Raw genomic sequence first — 25,358 nt, 5'->3', positions numbered from 1 at the left:
TTCCTTTCGTTTTGCCTGAGTCAGTCAATTAGTTTAGTGTTTTTTTTAAATACATAGCCTACATATAAAAGACACAACAACATTCGGTTCAGTAGGTCAGGGTCCAAATAACACCGAATGCGGAACGCTGTGATTGGTTGTTCAAGGTGATTCATGGTGTCCTCGCGGCATATATTCTGGCCAATGAATAACTGGATACGTCACAGGCAGAGGGCCCTAGGAATGTTCGAGTAGGTTTCCGTGTGATCGACATGAATGAAAATAAGGTCAAAAGCATTGAGGCTTTACCAGTTACCACTTGCTACGCTTCCGTCACTAGGGCCAGTAAACTGATAGGATCAAAAAGTCGCACAGCCGACTTGCCCGCAATTATGTTTATTTTGAAAAAACGTACGTTCCGCGAAAGAGTATTTGTGTGACACGTCAAATGTTAAAAGAGACACATAAACAAAGAGGTCGACTGAGCATCGTTTATGAGCTTCAATACAAGTAAATAAAAGTAGGAACTTCTTCTTCTTCTTCGTACGACGAAAGTAGGAACTATATTGAAAGATTTGGACACACACGCTGACACTAATGGCACACACACACCCACACACAAAACATTCATTGAACACTGAAAATTATTCCATCAGCTTGTTAGTCAAAAGCGAATTCCAATTTTTAAACCTAGTCTCTGCTGGTACCTCTCTATGTATCTGTTCGTGATTTTTTCAAGGTTAATCTGGTGTGTTGTTGTTATCTTGTATTTTTTTTCTGGTGTTTATATTTATGCTGTATTATTACATACGCTTATTGTTTGTTCACACACACACACACACACACACACACACACCCACCCCACAACCACCAACAACAACAAGACATCAATGAGGCATTTTAGCTTTTTTATTTAACAAATTTCCAACATGATTTGGACGAATGTCAACAAATAGAAACAACAGGAACAGTATTGTGTCCATCTTATCAACATCATATCATACAATGGGCAGTGCTGCTGTTCACAATCCATTCTTTGTCCGACTATAATTATACCATACACACATACTTTCACTGTTATAATTTTGCATACATCCACTGCGATCTTCTGCCATTCACTCAGTTCAAAAGCTGGATTACTTCTCACTCAGGCACAAATGAAGAAATTGTACATGAAATCATAAGAAATTGTTGTTGTTAAACAAAGTATGTTTTATAACTTCCCATGGGCCACCAAATAACACTAACTGCAAGAAAGGGGTCAGGAAATAAACTGTTCTGCCAAATGGGTCATTAGATTAAAGGAACTCATTCACGTTTTAATCATATTTTTTTTTGTTGCTATTCCTTTGCAAGTGTTCTTTCCTTCTTATACAGGATTGTTTCCTCTTTGTTTTTTCTTCCCTTTTTTTTCATCACATTTTTTACTGTCTACAATTCTTACATTTCTACACAATTCAAGTCTAACCCATTGAAAGCACCAATTCAGACAGTTTCACAAGGAATTTACCATATACTGTACCAAGCAGGGACTTACATCTCAACAAAGAGAGACAGGACAAGAATACTGCTATAGTGAGCAAGATCTGATATTGTTCCGACACTGAACACAAATACAAAGATGGCAAGTCTCACTGGCCCAAAATACAATACAGAGAATTAACAAGAAACCAAAGATCTAAAAACAAAACAACGAACTGAAGACAGTAAGTTTGTTACACAGGAAAGAATAATTTCAATTGACAATGAATCAACATTAGCATCATAATCTTCTGTAACACTGTATCACAGTCACTGAAAATATCCCTGCATCAATATAGTGTGTTCCACTCACAACACAGTTTTTCGAATGTTTTCTTTTCAACAGCACCTGCCCTTGTAGTTTTCTCTCAACAACAATGACACATTTATCTTTAACAACAGTGAAATATTTCTTTTCAGCAACACAAAAACATTTTTTTCAACACTTTGTACATTCAATTCAACAGTGTTTATGTCTTTTCCCAGTCCAACAGTTTGCATACTGTCCCTTTCTTTCAACAGTTCACAGCCGTTTCAGTGTAAGTAGCAAACCAGTCCATCAATATCTACACTTTCACTTTTTCTCAAGCAACTGTCAATTTTTCTTTCATTTGCCTACATGATTTGTTTGACACTAAGACAAGACTGACATGGCAACAAAGAAATACCAACATGATACTAACATCTACATTTATGTTACAAGAATGGAGTTCACAGTCTAGGCCTGGACAAAGAGATTACAAAAGATGCAGGTAAACAAAGTTGTAGTGCATAACACATTTAAATTACATCATAGCTTTCACCTGGCCTCTCTTAGGCTAACAACCAGCATCATTATGATGAAAGATATATAAAGGAATAGGAAACAGGACAGGAAAGTGACTCCGATTCAAGCGTATATTCAAGCCTTATATGTATATATATATATCTAAAACACACATTTTCTGAAAAAATTAACGCACATCTACGATGAATTTAAAAGTCCAAGTCTCCTCTTCCAAGCTACTTGACTGTTGTAATGACAGCTAGTAGACAGCACATACTACACAAAAGTCAAAGTGCCCATGATAGGAAAATAGAAACATTTCAAAACAATGTTGCCCTCATTAAAAACAGTCACAGTACTTACGAATGCAATCTTGAATAAATTATTTATATATTTACACATCATGTATAGCACACATACATGATTAATTGAGTAGATGCCGTGTTATAAAACCTGAGTTAGGTCACAGGAACGGTTCAGTTAAGTTTATGAATGTTGTTTCTTAAACTGTCAGGAAGTATTCAGCTTTTGGTGACACTCGGTCTGTAAGCAGATTTACCTCCCTTGCCATTTGTAGCCACCCTGTTGTTCTGTGGCTAATGGAGCTCTAGACTTTAACCATGGAGCGGGACGCATGGTAAGTAACGGCGGATGTTGCTCAGATCTGGTGGTCTCTAGACTGCAATGATGTGGAGGAAAGTGTAGCTTCCATGCTCTTCCAGTAGCTGCCCACTTGTACAAACAGCTCTTGTGCAATGACAATCCACAAACTGATCTGCGACGACCACCTGTGAGCTAACCACATGCAGCCAGCACATCTACTCACTCTCTTCTTCGCTTGCCCTCGGAATCTTGGGCCAAACCTCTTCAATACCTAGTGTTCAAGGTCAAGGTCGTTCATTTCCTGTCCCGCACCTTGATAGCAAGGCCACCAGTCGGGTCGCCATCCTCCACTTTAGCGATGACGTCGTTCACAAAGTCGGTTGTTTTGCCAGCGACCACTGTGTCTGAAAAAGACAAAGATCGTTTGAAAAAGCTGTTAGAAAGAGAAGAGCTCCAGACAGACAGAGAATGAGAGAGTGCGATTGAAAGAGACAGACAGACAGAGGGAGAGACAGACAGACAGAAAAAAATAGGGAGAGACAGTATAGAGATAACAAAATGACATACAGAGACAGATTAGAACAAAAACCAAAGGCCCAAAGATCTATAAAAAACACACACACACACACACAAACGCAGGAGAAAACAACTTCACATTCTTAACTTCAGTATTTTTTTCTCCAGTTTCAAAATCTAAGCACTGTATTATAGTGCGCTGGCCATATTCACTATTTCATTGCAAGCACAACATTCCTGCGGGCAAGCACATTCAATTCTGTCACACCAAAGAATAAAATGGATTCTTACTGTGCTTAGCCTTGGCAAGGGATTCCAATTTTTCAGTGAGTGTGTCTGTGGGTCTGGAATCGGGGACCACGCCTTTCATCTGCTGCCTTGCGCGCTCTCTCAGCTGGGGCCAGATCAGGCGAAGGACCTCCAGCAACTCTCCTGCAAAAAACAAGACAAGGTAACCGTTAGGACAAAGCATTGATGTATTCATTTCTTGCTACGCTTTGTGGAACGAGGGTTTATACCAATACAAAAACTCTTCATGGTTAATGTCATTACAGCACACTGAAGTATGAAGTTCAAAGGTTATAATAACCAATACTAAAACAAACTCTATTCTCTCATTTTTAATGCTGTTCTTTTTTTCTAAGAAACTAAGTACAGTTGACTCCGCTTAATAAAAACTCGGGACTGGGCAAATTTGTATTTATTAACCAAAGTTTTAATAAACCGAATTTTAAAAATGTATCGATTGGTACAGAAACGAATGCGAGACGTCCAAAAAAGTTGCAGCTTCCCGAACACTCTTTGCTGTCAGACTATGGAAGCGATCAAGAAGTTGAACCTTGTCTTTCATCGTCATTTCTGTTCTTTTTCTCTTTGTGCCCTTGGACGCCATGTTCAAAACTGCGAGCTTTATACGTGTGTAGGAGAGAATGCAATGAGAGAATGCAAACGTGATCTAATTCTCGTGATCTCGTTTTTTCCCTAAATCACAATTTTCGCTGAACTTAGCTCACTAAGCTTCAGCAAATGCTTGCATCGTCTGTCGGGTGAGTAGATATCGCTCCGTGTTTGACAATACATTGTCAAATTTGTCCGTGTTTGACAATACATTGTCAAATTTGTGTTAAGTGAGCGTCCCAGCACGGAAAAAATCCCCAATTTCGCCAACAAACTTTATTTTTATTAACCGGATTTTTGTATTATTAACCGAAGGATTATTACATGGGCCATATAGCAATAAATCCGGACCGGACTAAAGTGTATTTTAAAAGCGGCTGTCCTTATTAACCGTGTGTTTATTAAGCGGATTCTGTACAGAACAAAGCTCTGCCCGATAGGCGAAACGTTGAGTTTGATAAGCTGTAATGTTTATTTTGACTGGGGTGTAGATTATCATCTACTGCGTTAACTCTCCGTCACAAATGAGAGCAGAAAAACTTACCCTGTTCATAGTCGAGCCCAGTCAGTTTGACTTTGTTGGCTTCGTGCTGTGCCTTCTTCTTCAGTCGACACGCTCGGGACGCCAGCTTGTTCTTCTCCTTACGCGACTTGTTCCGCACGCTGGCCGGAAGATCGTTGGACATCTGGAAGCTGTTGATCTGTCGGTTCAGTTTGTACAGCTGCTTGCCGATGGAGACAAGTTTTCTGGGGTTAGGGGTCACCTCGTTCCCGTCCCCTTTCCTGGCTTTGCCTCCGTGTCGGATCCCTACCAAACTGGTGCTGTTCTCGTCAAACACAGGGTCTTCAAAGTTGGCAGGGTGGTGAGGGTCAGAGTCGTGAATGTTCAGTTTGAGTCGCGTGCCCTTGGGCCCCTTGGCCTGCACGTTGTACTGCCAGAAATACTGCTTGCTCTTTTTCGACATTTCCGTCAAGGTCTCATCCAGCGGCGTGTCGCTGATGTCCGAGTCAGCGTCCGAGTCTGAGTCATCGTCACTGTAGTTGCTGTAGCGCGTGGATTTGTAGTCCTCGTCGTCGGACATGATGGATGAGCTACCAGAAGCTGCACACACACAAGCAAGAGCCACAATGAGTAAAGCATGACACAGGATGTATATGAACACATGAAATATTCACTGCTGTCATTTTACAACAGGACATACATTTGTTCACTTGTTTACAAAAGTCCCGGATGCAAATCCACCACTTTATCCACTTGTTGACATGTAGCTGCTACATGTCTTGTTATCATATACAGGGGTGCCTTTGGGTGTGACCGCTTAACATGTAAGGGTCAGGGACATGAAAAGTATAAGAAAGTTGTGACTGATATCCAAAGGAAACCACTTGAAACGACTGAGACAGCACCAGAAATTAAACAATGAGGCCTCCAGTGCCTAGAGCATCTTTACACAGAGAGGTTGCCTCTCTGAAGAATACTACTTCGTTTTGCTGTGAAACTGAAAAGGGACATAAAAAGAGTGGTCTTGGTAACACTGCCGTGTACCCAGCCAGACTGACTTTCTTCCCTTGAGCATACCAACACAACTTAACCGGCCTTCATCTCTCTGAGAGAGATAAGGGGGGATCAGTTAGACAGCTAGTGAGAGAGGAGAGGATGACAAAGAGAAAGTGAAACTGACCCCGACTATTGATTAGGGAAAGGAAGATGACAATTATAGATTCACTGACTTGTATTCAATGTTCTTTCATTGTTTTTGAATTCAAGTAGAAGGAATTATTTTATGCTTTATGTTATTCAGTCACTATTTCACCTCTTCTCGCTTGGCCTCTATTTTACAACCTCTGTCCGCTAACGCGCGCTAGAGTATTGATTGGTGTCACTATATGACTGGGTCACTAGCCTGTGCGCACGGCACAGCCAGGCAGTCACTGGACTGCAGTAAACAAGCACGCCTAATTCAAGCAATGCCAGCACATTCACTTGATCAAACGACATCAACTGTAAGAATTAAGACCTTTCTGTTTTCTTTAGTTTTTATTTAAATCTATACTGCGCATTGCGGCACAACTGAGCCACCGGCTCCTGTCGGCAGTATCTGTGCACACTGTCCTCGCTTTTGGACAAGGCTGTTTTTCTCTTCTTTTTTCCCCAAATCGACCTTCACCTTCCCTGTGCCAGCCGGGGTCTGTTTTTCTCGGCAAAAACAAACACACATCACATTCTGCTCTCGCTATCAAACCCAAGTGCCCTCCCATTATGCCTGTCAAGAAGTTGTAGGGGCATACATGTCGACTGCTGTGCATTATGACTTCTTGTTTTGACGTTCTTCTCTAGTTTTGGGGGGTAGAGGGTATGGTGCAGCGGCGGCCGGTGTAACGATGTGAGATTGGCCCCTGTGTCACATTACCCCCTCGATATTTTTACTCGACTGAAATGTTTCCTCGTAAAATTAAAGAAGTGAAATTATTCAAGGACGAAAAGCATGTCAGTTTCTTGCATGGGAAGAAAATAAATTTCACCCGAAAATTCGATTTCTTCGAAAACATGTACCGAGTGGTTACGTCCATGGATGAGAAGGGAAACATTTTAGGATGAATCAAATTTCTAAGTTTAAATACAAAAAATCGGTTGGACAATAATTTGGCCCCATGAATGTAAGGTACCCAAGGTCGCTCATCAGTACTATCGAAGAATGTTTTTGTTCAGTGTGGAGTTTTTACAAGATCAACGGGGCCGAGGGGGTAATGTGACACAGGGGCCAATCTCACATCGCCACACTGTGTCAGTCACACCCAAATAATTCACGTGCCCTCAGTGGGAGTAACGCCGGAACGGAAAACTTCCTTATAACGGTGGATGACCTGGCTTCAAAACACGGCAGAAAAAGAGAGGCCACGGGTGGGGAAGCTTTACTTATGAATGGGGCAAAAAGGAGTAGTACTGTAGGCAGAAAAGATTCACACAGAGACCGAGGGCGGCGTTTTGCATTTGGGACAAACCCGCCCCTCAGAGCCCTGCCTTGATTCTGTACTACTACAGGCCTGGTGTAGTAAAAACCGTAAATCGCCTGCTCTGTGTTTTGAGTCACAAAACAACCAATGCTTCAAGTGGTATGAAAGAATAGTAAGTTCTTTTAGACATAACTCATTTCAAAGACTGAAAGAGAGAGAGAGAGAGAGAGAGAGAGAGAGAGAGAGAGAGAGAGAGAGAGAGACTGAGCAAACATACACATACACAAACATCTGCCGTTACAAATCATGTGTTTGGAAAAAACACTTTGTATAAAAGGTGGCTCCTTAAACTCCTTATGATCAGGGACCTATATTTAGAGGTCTATGTTATGATTGAGAATAATAACACCACCCACCGAGGAACTGAAGAAAATCAAAACCGCTAAAACGCCCCACGGTACCCACGCCTACGCAAAAATGAGTAAAATTGTTACTCATCCTATAGCTATAGCCAGGAAAAGGCTCTGTTGTGTGTTATGTAACGTTACCATTAAGTGACCGAATTCTGCCTGACACTGCCGGATCCGGTCAATGACATAGGAAACTCAACAGGTTTAGGCCGGTGTGTGTGTGCAGCTTTCACAATGCAAGGTCTGTAGGCGGACAGTGCCCAGTCCGCGAGACGTGGCCAAGGACAGGGCACGAATCGCGGGACGTCAAGTCATCACACAACACTGATCACGAACAATCCCTTTTTGTCTTGCTTCACTGTGACTCGACCGGTCAAAGTCCAAATCGTTTCAACTTTCATCTCCCGGAAGACAGAACGGAGCCAGGTTTTGAACCCAGACAGTATGTCGAGTGTAGATGAAAACACTCCTCCCGCCGCCTAGCACTACACGCTTCATTCACGTGCTTTTTGCTGTGGAGGGTTCACGGGAGTGCCGCCGTGCCACCCCCGTTGGGAATTCCCCAACTGAACTAGAGAATGATGATGAAGTGAGACGGCCTTACTACTGCCCAACATAATAACAGCATGGAGTTTTAATCGAAGTTTGTCCAGTCAAACAATACTTAGATTGACAGTCATCGTCACATTTTAACTTAGCTGAGATGATAATATTTTGTTCACTAAATTTTGCGAGCGTTGACCGAGATCCTTTTTCTCCGTAATTCTGAGAAAAAGGTGAGCCTCTTCCAGGAAGAGTTTTAACCCTTATTTCTATCAAGCTTTTGTATACTCTTATGTCAATGACCTAGCCATACGCCTCTCTTACTCAAGTTCAGTACAAACTTAGAAACTTGACGAAGCATCAGATCAACTTTGTGGGAAATGTAGTGCTTACGAAAAATATAGTAATCACAGCAGGACATATTTTGACCCATTTGATACAAAAGTCATGTTGATCGATAGATCTGATTCTCGAGTATTTATAGCTGATCCAACAACACTTCACTCTGAATTGCCAGATCATTGCTGTGGGCACTTGCTTCCCAGGAAGGAAGATTGCCTGAGGTTTGGCACAACTTACTGACCTAGTATGTCAGGAAGAACAACCTGAACTGAACGGGAATTTTAGTAACACTGCCAGTAGCAATCGTCAGAACTGGTACTTCCATTTCTGATTTTTTTCTCTCTAAGGTTCAACTACTTTGTACCAATGCAGGCTATGAATGTGACATTTTTAAGTGTTCAATAGACATAGACTTTTGGTCCTACATTTCATTACTTAACAAGTCTGTTTTGATGCAGACAAAAATGTCAAAAGCAATTTTTGTGTAAAAACCAGTACAACCAACCAGTTAACAATGTTCGTTTGTTTATTTTCAAACAAAAACGGGTAAAAATGATTTAAATGTCTGGCTCATGCTAAGGTCGTGTTGCATCATCAGAAACTCACCTGTAAAGAACTGAATACTTACAGGCCAGATAGCCAACAACAACCAACCACAAGCTATCGGACATTGACCCAAAGGTCGCCTTATCTGGATCGAAAGGGTAGACAAAGAATATCAACTATATATATATCCTTGATTCCTTCTGACTTGGTCACCCAACTGTCATGAAACTGGGACACAGAACGTTCCAGATAGTCACGTGTGAGACCCCCAAACCGTTCAGCCAATAGGGCAGATCTATTGGTACAGCCAGGCGTCGAGTCTGTTCTAGGCTGTGCAAGTAGAACTCACAACAAAGTCACTGCACCAACACAGCACATAAAGTGGCAGCCCGCCAATTTTATGACCTGGATAAAATCCATGCCAGCTGATCAGCTCCAAGGGTTTTTCTTCCTGTGAGAGCACATCGCTAACCTCCTGTGTTGTAAACTGACTACACCACAGGCAACGATGCAGCATCCTGGAACATAATTATCAGCTACATCCTTCTTCCCTTTCCTCTCATAGCTAAAGCTTTCCAGGATGTTTTGACAGAACTCAGGTATTATTTTTCAGCTGTCCCCACACACACAACACACACAATTAACGGAAAAGGACAGAAAGAAAGAAAGACAGAAGCAGAAAAGGGTGAGGAGAGAGAGACAGAAACAGAAAGCAGGGCTGATGTTCAAGAGAAACGGAGCCAGCCGCCTGGTTGGATTGGTTGAAATTGAGATTTGTTTGTGATTTCAACCAATCAGACCCCGTGACCGGTTCCCACCCGGTTGATACATTTCTCCTGAACATCAGCCATGTCAGACATGACACACAAACAGCGACATCTGTCCAACTCACCATAGCGCTTCCTCTTGCGACTGGGTGAGGGTTCTGGGTCATGGATGAACTTTTCAATCTCCTTCCATTTCTCCTCCATGGACTCTTTCTTGACCAGCTGACCCAGGGGCGGGGCTCGGGTCTGACCCGCCACTGGCATCACCTGGCCCCCAGGGGGTGACCCCGCATGCTGAGGGGTCGCTGAGGTCTTCTGGGACGCGGTCAGCATTTTGTGCAAGCAGGATTTGGAGGGACTGGTCTCGTAAGTGTCCATGGGTTCAGTTTTGATGGTGGCTGTCGGCACAACCGCATTGTTCGTTCGGTTTCCTAACAGGTTGGTAAGGGTGACCTGAGATTGGTCAGTACGCAGCTGGTTGGGGTTGAAACGGCTGAGCATGGTGAGGGTTTTGTGAGGTTCTGTCTTCACCACACTGACAGGCTGCTTTGCGTAGTCGCCTGATGCCACCGGCGCACACTGAACTCTTTCACCATCCTCATTGCTGATAATAGTGTCAATGTCTTCAATGAGAAAGGGGTCCATGTTCAGCTCTGTGAGGGTGGGGCCGGCCATCTTCAAGTCTTGTCTCCCCACACCCAAAAGACCCAACATACTGCACACCACTGGCTTCTCTGGGCAACGGTTAGGACTGCCCTGTACATCACACGGTGTGGGCATCATGCCGTTGCTCAGAGCCGAGCCGAAGAAGCCCTCAAGGCTGTTGGAGTTCTCGTACTGGGGGTTAAGGTCAAAGTCAGGTTCAGCGCCGAGGGGGGTCATGTCAGTGGCTGTGCAGGTCTCGCCGAACATACCGTTGTTAAAGGTGTTCTGCATGTCGTGGCGCTCCTGATCGTACATGTACAGACTGCTGGGGCTAGTGGCAAATGTGGATTTTGTGTATTCTGGGGCGTAGAAACTCTCAGGGCTGGGTACATAGTCCATGGTTCTTGACGTTTTGAACTGCAAGCAAGAAGAGCAACCACAAATTTTGATTAAATCTAAAAATAATAATAATAAAATAAGGGACACTTCTTTGGTCAAGCAACCCTTGTCCAGGTGAACAAAATAACACTGCTAACTACATTTATTTAAGAGAATAGTAAAGTCAATGCAATGGAATTTGTGTCCAAAAGAAAATAATGTTTAACTTCAACAGTCCTGCAATACAAATTGCACTCATTTTGCTCACAAGTTCTTGCTTTTGAGCATGTGTAGGAAGAAATGAAAGGACTTATAACCCACAAATGTTACGAAACTGCCCATACATTACCAGGTTTAAAAAAAAAAGGTCATGGGGAAGAACAAGTGGACATAACAAAAATGTTCTTACCTTCCTCTGCAGAGTAGAATACGACATAGGATGGAAAGGTGGGTAGTAAGGATGAGCGATTCTTCTTCTCTGGATAAAATGAGCGGGCGTCGGTCCTGGGGGTGTCCACTGGTAGTCTACTCTGGGTGGATATTGAAATCCTGGGTAAATTCTTGGCCTGAAACAGTTGTAAAGTGGACAGTGAGTAAACAGGAAGAAGTGAGTCAACAAAAATCTGTAAGTAAAAAGTTTCTTCATGAGAGCACATAGTCATAGTGCAGTTTGTATACATAGGAACCAGTCAATGAACAATGATTGCCAGAAATGATGAAACCAAACCAAGATCACAGAGTAAATGAATTAAAAAAAACACCCATTAAAAACGACAAACTCTAACCGCTGAGCTGCTGCCTTAGATTTTGTGTCACTTTTCCCAGGAACTGAGACATCAGTACCAGCTTCATCAGATTCCAATGTCACAAGTTCAGAAGATCCGGTACTTCCTTCAATTTTCAATTTTACACCATCGCCATCAGTATCTGACTCTGGGTTCACAACTTCAACAGACTTGGCCACAATAACTTTCTCAGTTCTTTCAGTTCGATTTTTACACGACGGGCTAGCAGTAGCAGACGACGACGTACTTCTAACGTCCTCTCCTCCTTCTGTCATGTTCTCCATCGTGAAAACCATTGCTAACTGATTGAAATAAATGGAACCAAGAGCAAAAAAGCTGCCCACTCCCTAAAAACGCGTGCAAGGAACCCACGCGTGTGTGACAAAAATAAGCCTCAGTCAGCCACGCGGGGTGATGCCCGTGTCGTACGCGAAGAGCCTCGCTCTGGCCTTAAAGTTCTGAGAAAAAAATCGGTGAAGTCGAAGCGATGATTACAACGAACAAAATAGTTTTTTTGAGAAAACTGAACAGAAAAGATGATGAAAACCAAGCTATTACCGATGCAATCGCCGAAAGCACGTGACATGACCTACACGCTGGCACTGACTCAGAGCGGATTCACTGAGTGACACACACAATCGGGTCACGTGGCTGCCCACCAGCCTCACGACGTAAACAAACCTATTTACGATCAAAACCCAACTGAAAAACCTCAGTTTGTTGAATTAAAGTCAAAATGAAATATTACAACAAATCTACGACACGCAAAACTCAACACACAGACACAAATCTAACCAAATCTCCATTTGTTGTGAATTATGTTACGTATGAACTATTTGTACTCCTAAAGCACTGTGCGAGCAAGCTGCTGTCGATTGCAAAACATTCGCTTCGAAAATACTAAAAAAATTGCAAATAACAAACCTGTTTAGGCGATCCTTTAAAAACAGTATATTCTCCGACAACTTTAAGACACAGACTGTTCAGAATATGTCACAGATGAAGCGTGCAATATGCAAGAAAACGAAGACACAGATTCTCAACTGCCGATTGCAACGTTGGTTTGTGTTGATCTGGCGAGAAAATCCTGCGAAGGAGGAGGTGACGTCAAAATTTCTGACCAATCACACAGGACAACAAAAATACCGACCAATGAAAAAAATAGGTCTGCTAAAAATATTCCTTCGGGAATTTTCGGTAGAACACGAACGAAAGACTTCGTCCCGAGCACACAACAGCCGCATGTGTTTCACTAAGCTACATTCAGACAGATATTCGAAGACCTTACTCTGCCATGACACCACTACTGCAACCAGTTATGCTTGAAAACGGCAGTAACAGTCGTTTGCCGGAGAACCCTTCACATATATTCTAAAAATAACCATTGACGTCAGAGTTGATCTGCGGTATCACCGCCACAGGTGAAGGTCGTGTCAAAGTTGTCAACAAAGTGTTGTCGTCGCGGTAGTGGCGAGGCGGGCACAAAACAAGAGAGCTAAAAAAGCCTAATATGGCAAAATATTGTCACCGCGGCATTCTATTGTACAAATGACATGTCCTAACATATAACTGCCATGGCAGTTAGAACACACGATGGTTTTAGTGTGCGGTGTATGCAAGCCTTCCGGCTTTTGGCCTCAGTAATGCATCAAGAAAGATGCTATATACATCATTTCTACGTCAGCACGGTTCTTGGTTTCCATTCCGGCGGCAGTGTAAGAAAAAAAGAAAAAAAAGTGTTTGGTGTATCCAGAAACTGGGACAAGGTCAATATAACCGCCAGACTACTTGAACACACTATGGTTTTAGTGTGCGGTGTATGTAAGCCTTGTCCGGCTTTCGGCCGAGTCAGTGAGAATCAAGAAAGAAGCTGTACATTCTACGTCAGTTCTTGGTTTCCATTCCGGCGTCAGTGTAGCCACCATAAAAGAAAAAAGAAAGAAAAAAGTGTTTTGTGTATCCAGAAACTTGGACAAGATCAACTATAGTATAACTGCCAGATACTTGGACACACTATGGTTTTAGTGTGCGGTATCCAGAAACTGGGACAAGGTCAATATAACCGCCAGACTACTTGAACACACTATGGTTTTAGTGTGCGGTGTATGTAAGCCTTGTGCGGCTTTCGGCCTATGTGATGCATCAAGAAAGAAGCTGTAAATTCTACTTCAGTTCTTGGTTTTCATTCCGTCGTCAGTGTAGCCACCATCAAAGACAGAATAGAAAAAAAGTGTCTGGTGTATCCAGAAACTGGTTCAAGGTCAATATTCTTTCAGCGCTGAGCGCACGGGAAGCCAAGGTCTGGCTGCGTTTACTTTAAAGATACCTCCCTTCTCTGACAGTAACAAAAAAAATGTGACCACCATCATGATTGATCCATCCATTTTTTCAACTTTAATTGACAAGTACCACTGAACATTCACAAGGCATGGTAGCTGCCTGTGCAGATATGATCAGTATCTTTTGTTGAATCAAGGTTATTACGTAACTGACACCCGTGTCAATTTGTCAAATTAATCAGGCAAAAAAAAAAAAGAGCATACAATGGAACCTCGATCCCTTTTAAGACCTCCAAACATCTAAGAAATTCAGGTCTTAGAAAGGAGGGAGTCTTAAAATGGGGGTACATTTACAGAGTTAATGAACAGAAAATCTCATCTGAAAAAGCAAGGTCTTAAAAGGGCCCGGCCGAGAGAGGTCTTAACAATTGGAGGGTCTTCAAAGGGGGGTTCCACTGTACTCTACACACGGCTAAGCAGCCAAGCTGTTGATTTAGGTGTGTGTCCCAATGGAAGGATGCTCTTACCTCATGTAAAAGCCTGGCCGGCAGATCTGTTGTGGTGTACACTACATTGGGGTGTGCACGTTAAAGATCCCACGATTGACAAAAGGGTCTTTCCTGGCAAAATTGTATAGGCATAGATAAAAATGTCCACCAAATACCCGTGTGACTTGGAATAATAGGCCGTGAAAGGTGAATGCTCGCCCTAATAGGCTTGAGGTTTGCTGGCCGATGTGAATGCGGTGAATGCGTGATATATTGTGTAAAAAATTCCATCTCACACGGCATAAATAAATCCCTGCGCCTTGAATCCGTGGTTGAGATATGTGCGCGATATAAATTGCATAAAATAAATAAATAAATGATTGTTCCCCGTGAGAAGGAAGGTACATAAGCTTACCTTTAAATAAAACGATACATGAATGCCACCCCAGACTGTCACCACTTGTTCCAAACTAATTTTTATTGTATTATTTTTTACTTTTTTTTTTAAAGCACATCATTGTGGGGCGTTTAATCAATTAACATGCGCATCCGTCCATACAATGTAAGACGATGCACATTTTCGATCAGAGTTCACGGTATAAACACAATGGCAAGTTGTTCTTTATCCCACACGAGCGCTCTGGCAGATCTGTGGTGGTGTGCATGATGGTTCACACGTGAGGGAGGTATTTCTTTTATTGGCAGGCCGCCTATTCCTAGCGCGCACGTGATGGCTGGCTCCGTGCCAGTTTCCTTTTTGACAACAAACACTTGCTGTTTGTACGGGCATCGGCCGCGGGGTCTCTCTCTCTCTCTCTCTCTCTCGGGGTCTCTGAATCTGTCTCCTTTTCTCTGTTTATTTCGGACTGTCTCTCTCTGTCTCTCGTTTCCTGCCACTTTGTTTTTCTTTCTGCTCTCTCTCTCTCTCTCTCTCTCTCTCTCTCTCTCTCTCTCTCTCTCTCTCTCTTTTTCTCAGTCCCCCTTTTAGTCTCTCACTCTTCCCCCCAAACTCTCTCTCTCTCTCTCTCTCTCTCTCTCTCTCTCTCTCTCTCTCTTTCAGTCTATCTGCCTGTTTGTGTGTGTGTATGTGTGTGTGTCTAGGTCGGGTGTATCTGATTTTTTTTTCAGTTTTGAAAAACTGATCAGCAACACACATCCTGACCCGTTTCACTGTACCTATCCACACAACTGTACACCGCTACTGACCTAAATACACACGCGCACTAACATGAATACACACACACAAACAAACAACACACACACACACACCGCACACACACACACACACATTCACACACACACACACGGCACACACACACCACTCACACACACAACACACACACACACACCGCACACACACACACACAGTGACGAGAAAATGCATACGTAATATCCACACGGTTGCCTCCCCTCCTTCGAAATTGCGGCTGTGTCGATGTCAAGTTTTTCTTCTAAAACCCATGTAAACAAAAGGCATGTGCACAGTTCATTCTGTGACTGCAAAGGTATCTAAAATGACTTGTTACGCTTACAAGGGCAGGTTCTGCAAAATTGGAGGCTTAAATGCCACTGGATTGTGAGCTATGAATTTACAACTCTAAAGTTCAACACCACTGACTGAGAAAGAAAAGTGACAAGTCGCGTAAGGCGAAATTACTACATTAGTCAAGCTGTGGAACTCACAGAATGAAACTGAACGTAGTCCGCCGCTAGTGCAAAAGGCAGTGAAAGTGACGAGCCTGTTTGGCGCGGTAGCGGTTGCGCTGTGCTGCACAGCACGCTTTACTGTACCTCTCTTCGTTTTAACTTTCTGAGCGTGTTTTTAATCCAAACATATCATATCTATATGTTTTTTTGAATCAGGAACCGACAAGGAATAAAATGAAATTGTTTTTAAATCGATTTCGGAAATTTAATTTTGATCATAATTTTTTTATTTTTAATTTTCAGAGCTTGTTTTTAATCCAAATATAACATATGTATATGTTTTTGGAATCAGAACATGATAAAGAATAAGATGAACGTAAATTTGGATCGTTTTATAAATTTTTTTGTTTTTACAATTTTCAGATTTTTAATGACCAAAGTCATTAATTAATTTTTAAGCCACCAAGCTGAAATTCAATACCGAAGTCCGGCCTTCGTCGAAGATTGCTTGGCCAAAATTTCAATCAATTTGATTGAAAAATGAAGGTGTGACAGTGCTGCCTCAACTTTTTAAAAAAGCCGGATATGACGTCATCAAAGACATTTATCGACAAAAAGAAAAAAACTTCCGGGGATATCATTCCCAGGAACTCACTACTACTACTACAACCACACGCGTTTACCCATGCAACACGGATCTGACGTCATCTTGTGCTAAATAACAAGCTGATTATGAGCAAAATTCCAACTTTAAATCCTCATTAAAATTACTTCCGCGTAGCCTCGGGCACATTATGCGCACAACAGCACAACTGAGATGACGTCAAATTATGTCCATGATGACGTCAATCTGAACCACGTTGTGTCTCGTTAGCCTGTATTAATTTTAATTAAAATGCTGTATTTATATATTACCCGATTCGCCCTGTCTGAAGGTTAAACACAACTTATTAAAATTCAACAAATACGCACACCACGACGCTAACGAGCTTTTGTCGTCTGTCAAACGTCATGACAGACGTCATGGTAACGAAGAAACGTTTCATTAAAGCAAGGATGGCCAAATCTCAAAATTTTAACTCGCCACCCGGGCGAGTAAACTTCAAGAAAGTCACTAGCCCGGCAGAAATTTCGCTGGCCCAGTACATACCACAGTTGATCTGCAGTGTTTATATAGCTTTAGAGGTCCTTGTCTACATTTTTATGCCAAAATCGCCATTTGACCATTAAAATGCAGAGTCTATTATCTACAAATATCAACAATACACCCCCTTTCGATCAGGAAAGACGAAGCCAGTGTAGCCGTTTGAAAATTCATTGTAGTATTCCAGCGTAGTACTCATAGTAGGATAGCCTTATTTGGAAAATGCCAAGCGCAAAACTCCTCTCAAATCCTGTGCATTTCGTGCGTTTAACAAAAGCGTCGACAGCGCTACCCAAAAATAAAATCTTTTTTTACATATTTTTTTTTCTATAATTTTTTTCTCCATGGTTCATTCATCATTTGACATAATTTTGTATCGAAATCTAACCATAAGATTATTGAAAAAAAGCAAAAATGTAGACGACCACCTTTAAAACTCAAAAGTACCGGCACGGTTGGCCTAGTGGTAAGGCGTCCGCCCCGTGATCGGGAGGTCGTAGGTTCGAACCCCGGCCCGGGTCATACCTAAGACTTTAAAATTGGCAATCAAGTGGCTGCTCCGCCTGGCGTCTGGCATTATGGGGTTAGTGCAAGGACTGGTTGGTCCGGTGTCAGAATAATGTGACTGGGTGAGACATGAAGCCTGTGCTGCGACTTCTGTCTTGTGTGTGGCGCACGTTATATGTCAAAGCAGCACCGCCCTGATGTGGCCCTTCGTGGTCGGCTGGGCATTAAGCAAACAAACAAACAAAAAACTCAAAAGTACAACCAAAAGGCTCGCATTTTACCAGAATTTTCATTTGCCAGCCGGGCGGATTTTTTACTCGCTTACTCGCTTACTCGCCCCTGGTGACCGGGCGGACAATTTGGCCATCCCTGTTAAAGGTACTTTCCTTTCTGTGTAAACGATCATGAAGACAACCACAGATCGGTCCGGGTTTTTGCGTGGAATCAGTAAGAGCATATTAATTTTCCCCTTGTGCACATGCCAACAATAAGTATACAGCCTAGCTGCTTCCTGGATAGGGGAATGGTTCAAATATGGACCAGTTGTTAATTTTTCTGTATCTAAATTTTTGCTGAATGTTTATCAAAGCTAATTCTCTCTAATGAAGCCTAACGGTTTAACCAAAGAGAACAACTACCAAACTTCTTCGCGAGAAAACAAGCTATAGTTATCAGCATGAAACAAAAAGTGTTTCCTTTTAGGGGGCCCTTCCCCTATACAAACAAACAGAGCGGGAACCAACCAGAATTAGGCGGCTAGCTTCGCAGATTGACATGGGTGTCAGTTAAAAAACACAAACCTTTTCAGCAAAACTTGTGTACTCTGCACAGAAAACAACCCGGCTGCATGTGACAAATGGAAGGATGCTCTTTTTATGCTAGTCAAAAATCTGGACGGATCTCTGCTGAATTGTGAGATCATCGTGCACACAGGAGGTCATTGAAGGTAGCTTGAACCAGAGAGATCTCTGCTTGTATTGAACTGAACTGTCTGTTCAGGGAACCAGGTACATGTGGAATAGCCTTCGCTCGAGATTACTAATTCGGTTGGGGTCTTTAACGTGCACAATACTCTTGGGGAGGAGGTCAGGCGTTCGTCGTCGGTCACTCTCGTACAGTTGAACACCCTTTTCAGACCCCCACCTACACACACACACACACACACACATACACACAAGCGCGCGCGCACACACACACACACACACATACACACAAGCGCGCGCGCACACACACACGCACGCATGCACACACAGGCATACACTTTTGACACGTTCGATGCGCTTGAGCGCAGATAAGTTATACACCTAGTTGTATACATTATGTGTCCGCACCCATATCCAAATAAAATTCTCTCTCTCTCTCTCTCTCTCTCTCTCTCTCTCTCTCTCTCTCTCTCTCTCTCTCTCTCTCTCGTGTGTGTGTGTGTGTGTGTGGGGGGGGTGTTTGTGTGTGTGTACGTGCGCACGGTGCGCGTACGTGCGTGTGCGTACGTGCGTACGTGCGTGTGTGCGTGTTTTTGTGTGTGTGTCACTTTTTAAATGAAATGCGTCTTTGCCTTGTTTGTTTATAGACCTAATTCTAGACGCCGGTACCTATCGGGTTTTACATCTAGTCATATCATTTGATCAGATTTTTTCTTCTTCTGAGATTGTATTACTTCTACCGGGGCGGGAAACAGTAGGGTATCGCGAAGTAGAATATGAATCAATGCATCCGAGAAACCGTGATAGTGCTGAGTTTCACTGTTTTGTTTAAAAAAAAATTTCAAAAAATCAATATCATTGTTTTTCAGTCGCCGGGTCAGTTATTTTCCGTTGATGCTCGCTCCGCCTCCTGTTTCCTGGTTGTTTCATACATTTCCCCACAGAACCGGTAACATCAGAAGATTTTGTGATTTATTTTGCTTACATTTGATGCACCATCTCAGAGTTATGGATTATTCAAGACGAAGTTCAAGCTCAACCTCAATCTCAAGGTCACTAGAACGTCTCGACAGTTCTCGATATGTATCTTTCATTTTTCTTTCCAGAACTTTTGAACCAGATTTTTGTCTTTCTAAATTAAGAAGAGAATGATGAGGCTGCATTGTCATTCGAAGTTTTTGTTACTGTCCGACATCCATCTGTATGTTCGGCTGATTGCATACAGACTAATGTGCGTGTGTGCGTACGTGCGTGCATGCGTGCGTGTGCATGTGCGTGTGTGTGTCTCTTAAAATGAAATACGTGTGGTGCCAAAGACTACTTCACTGTTAAATCCATGTCAATCGAACTCCCTACACTAATAGAAAAAGAAGGCTACAAGAACTTGAAATAATCTACTTCCCTTAGCTTATGTGTACAATGTTAAGTATTCTGGAGAAGTAAAGACGTTTCGGTGGCTTATTTCACACCGCTCAATCCTTACTTCTGAATCACTGACGCAACCTGTTCAGGGCACACTTGCCGCACTGGCAAACGCCTCCCTTAAGGACACAAGGTCTTTAACGCCACACGACGTGGCTACCCTTTACTTCCTTCATTCAAGATCTTTAATCTTTAGTCTTCTTTTGTGAGGATTCGTTGAAACCTTGCAAAATGTGCTCCTTTTGCGGTCTTTCAAATTCGCATTAATGGAGTACAGCCTAAAACAAGGACCAACAAGAAAAATGTTCATTCAAAATGAACAGGCGTCCATGTTATTTTGACAAAATGAATATTTTTGTTAAAGAAGCTGGCAAGCACACCCTTTCGAATATAGCGGAAGTAGTTTCGACCCTAAATGCTTAAGTACTTAGGCCTTAAACTTAAGTACGGGTTGATAGAATATTTTAATGTAAGCAGAGATGTCTCTGATATAAGTGCAGTTTATTTTCAAAGTTTGGAGTCGTAGATCATTCTTTTTGGATGCAATGTGACTAGCATGTATCGGTGAAATTTGTTGTTTAATTCTGCAAGCAAATGTGTGTGCTGTTATTGCATTATTTACAAAAAACGCACAGAAAAAAACACTATTTTCGACTACTCACTGCGGAGCAGAGCGTGCAATATACGCTCTGCTGCAGAGTTATCCCACGTGCGGTTAGATAGACGCTCATACATGTAAGTACAGTTTATTTTCTAGGTTTGGTATCGTAGATAATTTTTTTTGAATGCAATGTGAAAAACAGGTATTGATACAGTTTGTTGTATAATTTTGCAAGTGAATATTTGTTTATTGGCTGCATGTTTGACAAAAACGTTGTAAAATAAACACTTTTTCGTTGCTTTTATTGTTTGCTTTGATTGCAGCCAAACGACTTGCTCTACGGGGCTGAAAATAAAGTGGAAGACACTTTGAGATATAAGGAATTGGATAGGCCATCATACGAGAAGGTGTAGAAATCTGCATGCTGGCAGCTTTAAAGTGTTACAGCGACATCAGAAAGCTCTAAAAGCTTTGTTTTTTTTTTAAATGCATGATTTTCATAGTTTGTCACTTTAGACAATTTTTGTAATAATTAATTTGATCGGAAAAAAATAGTGTAATATACAAATAAGAAAATTTTTGAATCACATTTTTGCTATCCTTGATGAGAAGCGAGTTGAAATGTGCCTAAATAAAGTCACACCTTAACATTTTTTAGTTTTTGCCCACTAAGGCATTTGCAACATGAAATTTCAGTATTTTTAAAGTTTTTACCCCCCCCCCCCCCCAAAAAAAAAAATGACATGTTTTAACAATTTGAAGTTTTTGTCTAAACATGAAATGACATTCTAAGATCTGAAAGCTTTTTTTTTTTTTTTAATGCAACGTCATGAATAATATTTTCAATTTTTTGCATTAAAGAAGCTGGCAAGCACACCCTTTCGAATATAGCGGAAGTAGATTCGACCCTAAATGCTTAAAGGCATATGTACGCGCTCCCGTGTTTACAAAGTGTAGTTTGCCCATAATCGATGTCAAACGCACCATAAGACCATATAATGACGATATGTCACCATGCGCGGACTATAATACATGCATTACAGCTTGTTCTAGCCTCTGAAAAAGTGAGGATGTCAACAAAGCCGCGTTGTTAGCTCCCTTGCATCAACGTTACATGTGTTGCCAAATCTATAAATAGGACGATCCAGATCAAAATGAAAATTAACATATCTCAACATTGAAGGGGTCCTAGACCACAATATTTTGCAGGGAACTTAATTTAGCATGTCTCCAGCTGTTGGTAAAGCAATTAGCGTGTATAGTCATCGAGTACATAATATGCCTTTAAGTACTTAGGCCTTAAACTGAACTACGTGTTGACAGAATATTTTAATATAAGTGCAGTTTATATTTCAAAGTTTGGAGTCGTAGATCATTCTTTTTGGATGCAAAATGACTAACATGTATCAGTGAAATTTGTTGTTTAATTCTGCAAGCAAATGTGTGTGCTGTTATTGCATTATTTGAAAAAAAACGCACAGAAAAAACACTATTTTTGACGACTCACTGCAGTTATCCCAGGTGCGGTTAGATAGACGCGCATACATGTAAGTACAGTTTATTTTCTAGGTTTGGTATCGTAGATAAATTTTTTGGAATGCAATGTGACAAACATGTATTGATACAGTTTGTTGTATAATTTTGCAAGTGAATATGTGTTTATTGGCTGCATGTTTCACTAAAACGCAGTAAAATAAAAACTTTTTCGTTGCTTTTGTTGTTTCCTTTGATTGCAGCCAAATGACTGAAAATTAAGTGGAAGACACTTTGAGATATAAGGAATCGGATAGGCCATGACACGAGAAGGTGTAGAAATCTGCTTGCAGACAGCTTTAACATGACATCACATATTGATATATTTTTTAAGTTTTTGCATATTACCCCATTTTTGAGGTCACGTTTTAACTTTGGTTAAGTGTTTGCCCACAACTGACATTAGATTACATTTAAACATTTTACATTATTTTTCTAGCACATGTTCATGTTAGTCTGCGCCATCCATTGATCACAGAACATCCACATAGGAAGAAAAGGTGTTTGACTACTGAAATAAAAATGTTTAGAGAAATGTAGAAAGAGGTGAACAAAATGCAAGATGATTTGGTATGGAATTTAGTTGTATACGTGAATGAGGTGTGAAACGTATGCAGAAAGGAAGATGTTTATTTGCGATGAAAGAAAATAGATATAATAACTTCATACTGTAGTAAAAAAACAAAACAAAACAAAAACAACAACCAGTAATCAGCCAATCAATTTCAAATGTTCATTCAACAGTAACCATATACATTCGACAATGGTCCTCTGTAAATAAAAATTAAAAACAAATCTGCTTGGACAGAATTGTTGTTATTTTTGGGAATAAGAAAATATCAACTATCTTGAGATGCATCCTCTTGCACAAAAATAATGCAAGTTAAGGAGTTACGTCCATATGCGTAAAAAGTTAAGATGAATATATGGATCAACAATTACCTCCCCTACTTGCATTATATTTGGGCAAAGCTATAGGAATAGTGTAATGATATTTTAAAATAATTGTCACATTGCCTTAAACATTTGGATTTTGACATGGAGTATTTTACGTAATGTGTACATTTTAGACATGGCAACTGAAGGAAAAAAAAGTGGAGAAAAAAACCCTAACATTTTGTGGGACAAATTTTGTAAGTTGGGTGACGAAACCATGTAAACTTTTCCTTCACAACAGACAAAATTAAGAGGTTTTTCTTTTAACAAACACAAAGAAATATGTCTTTACCTTCGAACAAGCACAGAAAGTATGTGTTTTTGTTCATAAGACCATACATTTTGTTGTTGTGGAGATATGGATTCAACTGCAGAAAATGTGAAACTTTGCTAACAATTCCCATACCTGACATTTTAAAAGTCTAAAAAGTGCCTCCCACTAGCTTGTCACCAAATAAACAAAGTAGGTTGTAACAAAATTGCAGATTAATAAAAAAAATAGTTCAATCAATAGTATATGTCACACCTGACATTAAACTAGTAATTTCCATCACTATCCTTTTCAGGCATTAAAAATAGTTCAAAGCAGCTAGCCCCACATGGAAGTAAGAGGCTCATTCACAAGCTAGTTAAAAGCTTTTCATTCTTTTTGTTTTTCTCAAAAGAAAGTTCATAGTATGACAACAGTATTCACAGCAGGCAGTTTTAAATCACGCAAGGGTCATTCTCAAGGTGTGTTCACGAAATACATTGTAATTTTAAACAGAGACAATTATCAGTTCACGCTTGAAGATGATTTTACTGACCAAGTTTCTCCCCATATATTTCATAACCCTGCAGGTGAAAATGGGAATACCAGCACAGAATGACTGTCAGTGAACATTTAATACCAACACTTCAAACTACATCACTCATCATAAAACAGAAGCTGTGACTTGGATTTAAATGAAAATCAAAAAGTGGAAAAACTCATACTCTGATAATTGTTGTCCAAGTGTTTCAAACTACATCACTCATCATAAAACAGAAGCTGTGACTTGGATTTAAATAAAAATCAACACGCGGAAAAACTCATACTCTGATAATTGTTGTCTAAGTGTTTGTGTGGTTAAAAAAACAAACGTACCTGATCCTGAATAAAATCAGAGCAACCCATATGATCATTAAAATGTAACCATTCACTGGTCCATAGGTATACTCTTTTCAAAAAGGAGATGGGTATGGAAGAGGCAGTGCTTCTGTTAGTGATTCAAAGTGCCAGACATCCCATCCTAGTGCTGTGAAATGGATATAAATTATATATATATTCAATATTTCATGGAAGCTTACTAATATTTGCATGCAAACATACTGTGACAGTACTAATACAGTAAAAGCATTATTGAGGGTGAACAGCCTGCTTTACTTGGTTTCAGTGAGGAGTAACAATACTAACAATAACAATAACATGCCTAAGTTGTGAAATGTAAGTACTTAACCCCCCCCCCCCCCCCCCCCGGACACTGGCAAAATTCCAGCAGAATGTCCCCCACCTTCGCTGACGATTATCCACAGTTTATACAGGAAGTGTGCAGGTAGGTTGTCTGCCTCTGTGTCGGTTTTACCTCCGCGGTGTAGACGAAAAACTTTTCCACTTCTGCCACAGGGCGAAAAGTCTCGTTTTGGCACTTTAACTTGGCATATAACATCAAACATCACGTTAATCAGCTGAATTGTGTGGCATTATACCTATGCGATTCATGTCACATTAGAAAAACTGCCGTAACGCAATAAAATTCCTGAGATGTTAGTATTATGCATAACACGGTAAAACATCGAGTTTTGGTGTCTGCGTTTTGGACGTTTTCGCTGGGATTACGGAGGGCTATTCACATCGTGTTAAACAAGTTGTCGCAGTGAGCAAAACACCAGATAACGTCTGGAATTATGACAAGTTATTGCAGTGACTTAAACTCGAAGTTAGCTGTTGGTTTTGATGTGTTTCACTGCGTTTTCGTCTTGCTTTTGTTTCATAATGTTGTTGCTGTTGTTGTTACTGTTGGGAGCTATACATCACATTTTTGTTCCCCGAAAAATATATTCTTGATTAATATCAGGACGCAAACCATCCCCTTTACTTCACACACACACACAATCTACTCCTCAGTTTGCAGCGTGGCTTCGACAGCGAGTTTGCCCGTACCCAAGGGGAGTAACTCGAAATAACTCAGCGCGCGGTCTGCTGT

General features: G+C 41.2%; 1 protein-coding gene across 2 annotated transcripts; it reads right to left on the bottom strand.

Moving 5' to 3' along the window:
• Window positions 1-870: 870 nt before the first annotated feature.
• LOC138982223 (uncharacterized) lies at window positions 871-12,736 on the bottom strand. Of its 2 annotated transcripts, none has more exons than XM_070355451.1 (6): window positions 12,578-12,736; window positions 11,278-11,434; window positions 9,971-10,907; window positions 4,827-5,384; window positions 3,677-3,817; window positions 871-3,273 (listed from the first exon to the last, which is right to left on the bottom strand). In XM_070355451.1, exons 2-6 carry the CDS (start codon window positions 11,302-11,304, stop codon window positions 3,164-3,166), a joined length of 1,773 nt encoding a protein of 590 aa, XP_070211552.1. In that variant the 5' UTR covers window positions 11,305-11,434; window positions 12,578-12,736; the 3' UTR covers window positions 871-3,163. The 2 variants fall into 2 exon arrangements, with proteins under 2 accessions (XP_070211552.1, XP_070211551.1); XM_070355450.1 differs by lacking the exon at window positions 12,578-12,736 and adding an exon at window positions 11,654-11,952.
• Window positions 12,737-25,358: the final 12,622 nt, after the last annotated feature.

The sequence above is a fragment of the Littorina saxatilis genome, linkage group LG12, assembly GCF_037325665.1.
Source record: "Littorina saxatilis isolate snail1 linkage group LG12, US_GU_Lsax_2.0, whole genome shotgun sequence".
Taxonomy (NCBI): Eukaryota; Metazoa; Mollusca; class Gastropoda; order Littorinimorpha; family Littorinidae; genus Littorina; species Littorina saxatilis.
The sequence above is the reverse complement of the archived record's forward strand: the minus strand, read 5'-3'. Positions and strand labels throughout refer to the sequence as shown.

Coding starts and splice junctions, on each gene's coding strand:
- LOC138982223 (XM_070355450.1), bottom strand. CDS start 11,949: ATGGTTTTCACGATGGAGAACATGACAGAAGGAGGAGAGGACGTTAGA. Junction 5,385..9,970: donor TCGCAAGAGGAAGCGCTATG/GTGAGTTGGACA, acceptor GTGTGTGTGCAG/CTTCTGGTAGCTCATCCATC. Junction 3,818..4,826: donor TGGGCTCGACTATGAACAGG/GTAAGTTTTTCT, acceptor TGTTTTTTGCAG/GAGAGTTGCTGGAGGTCCTT.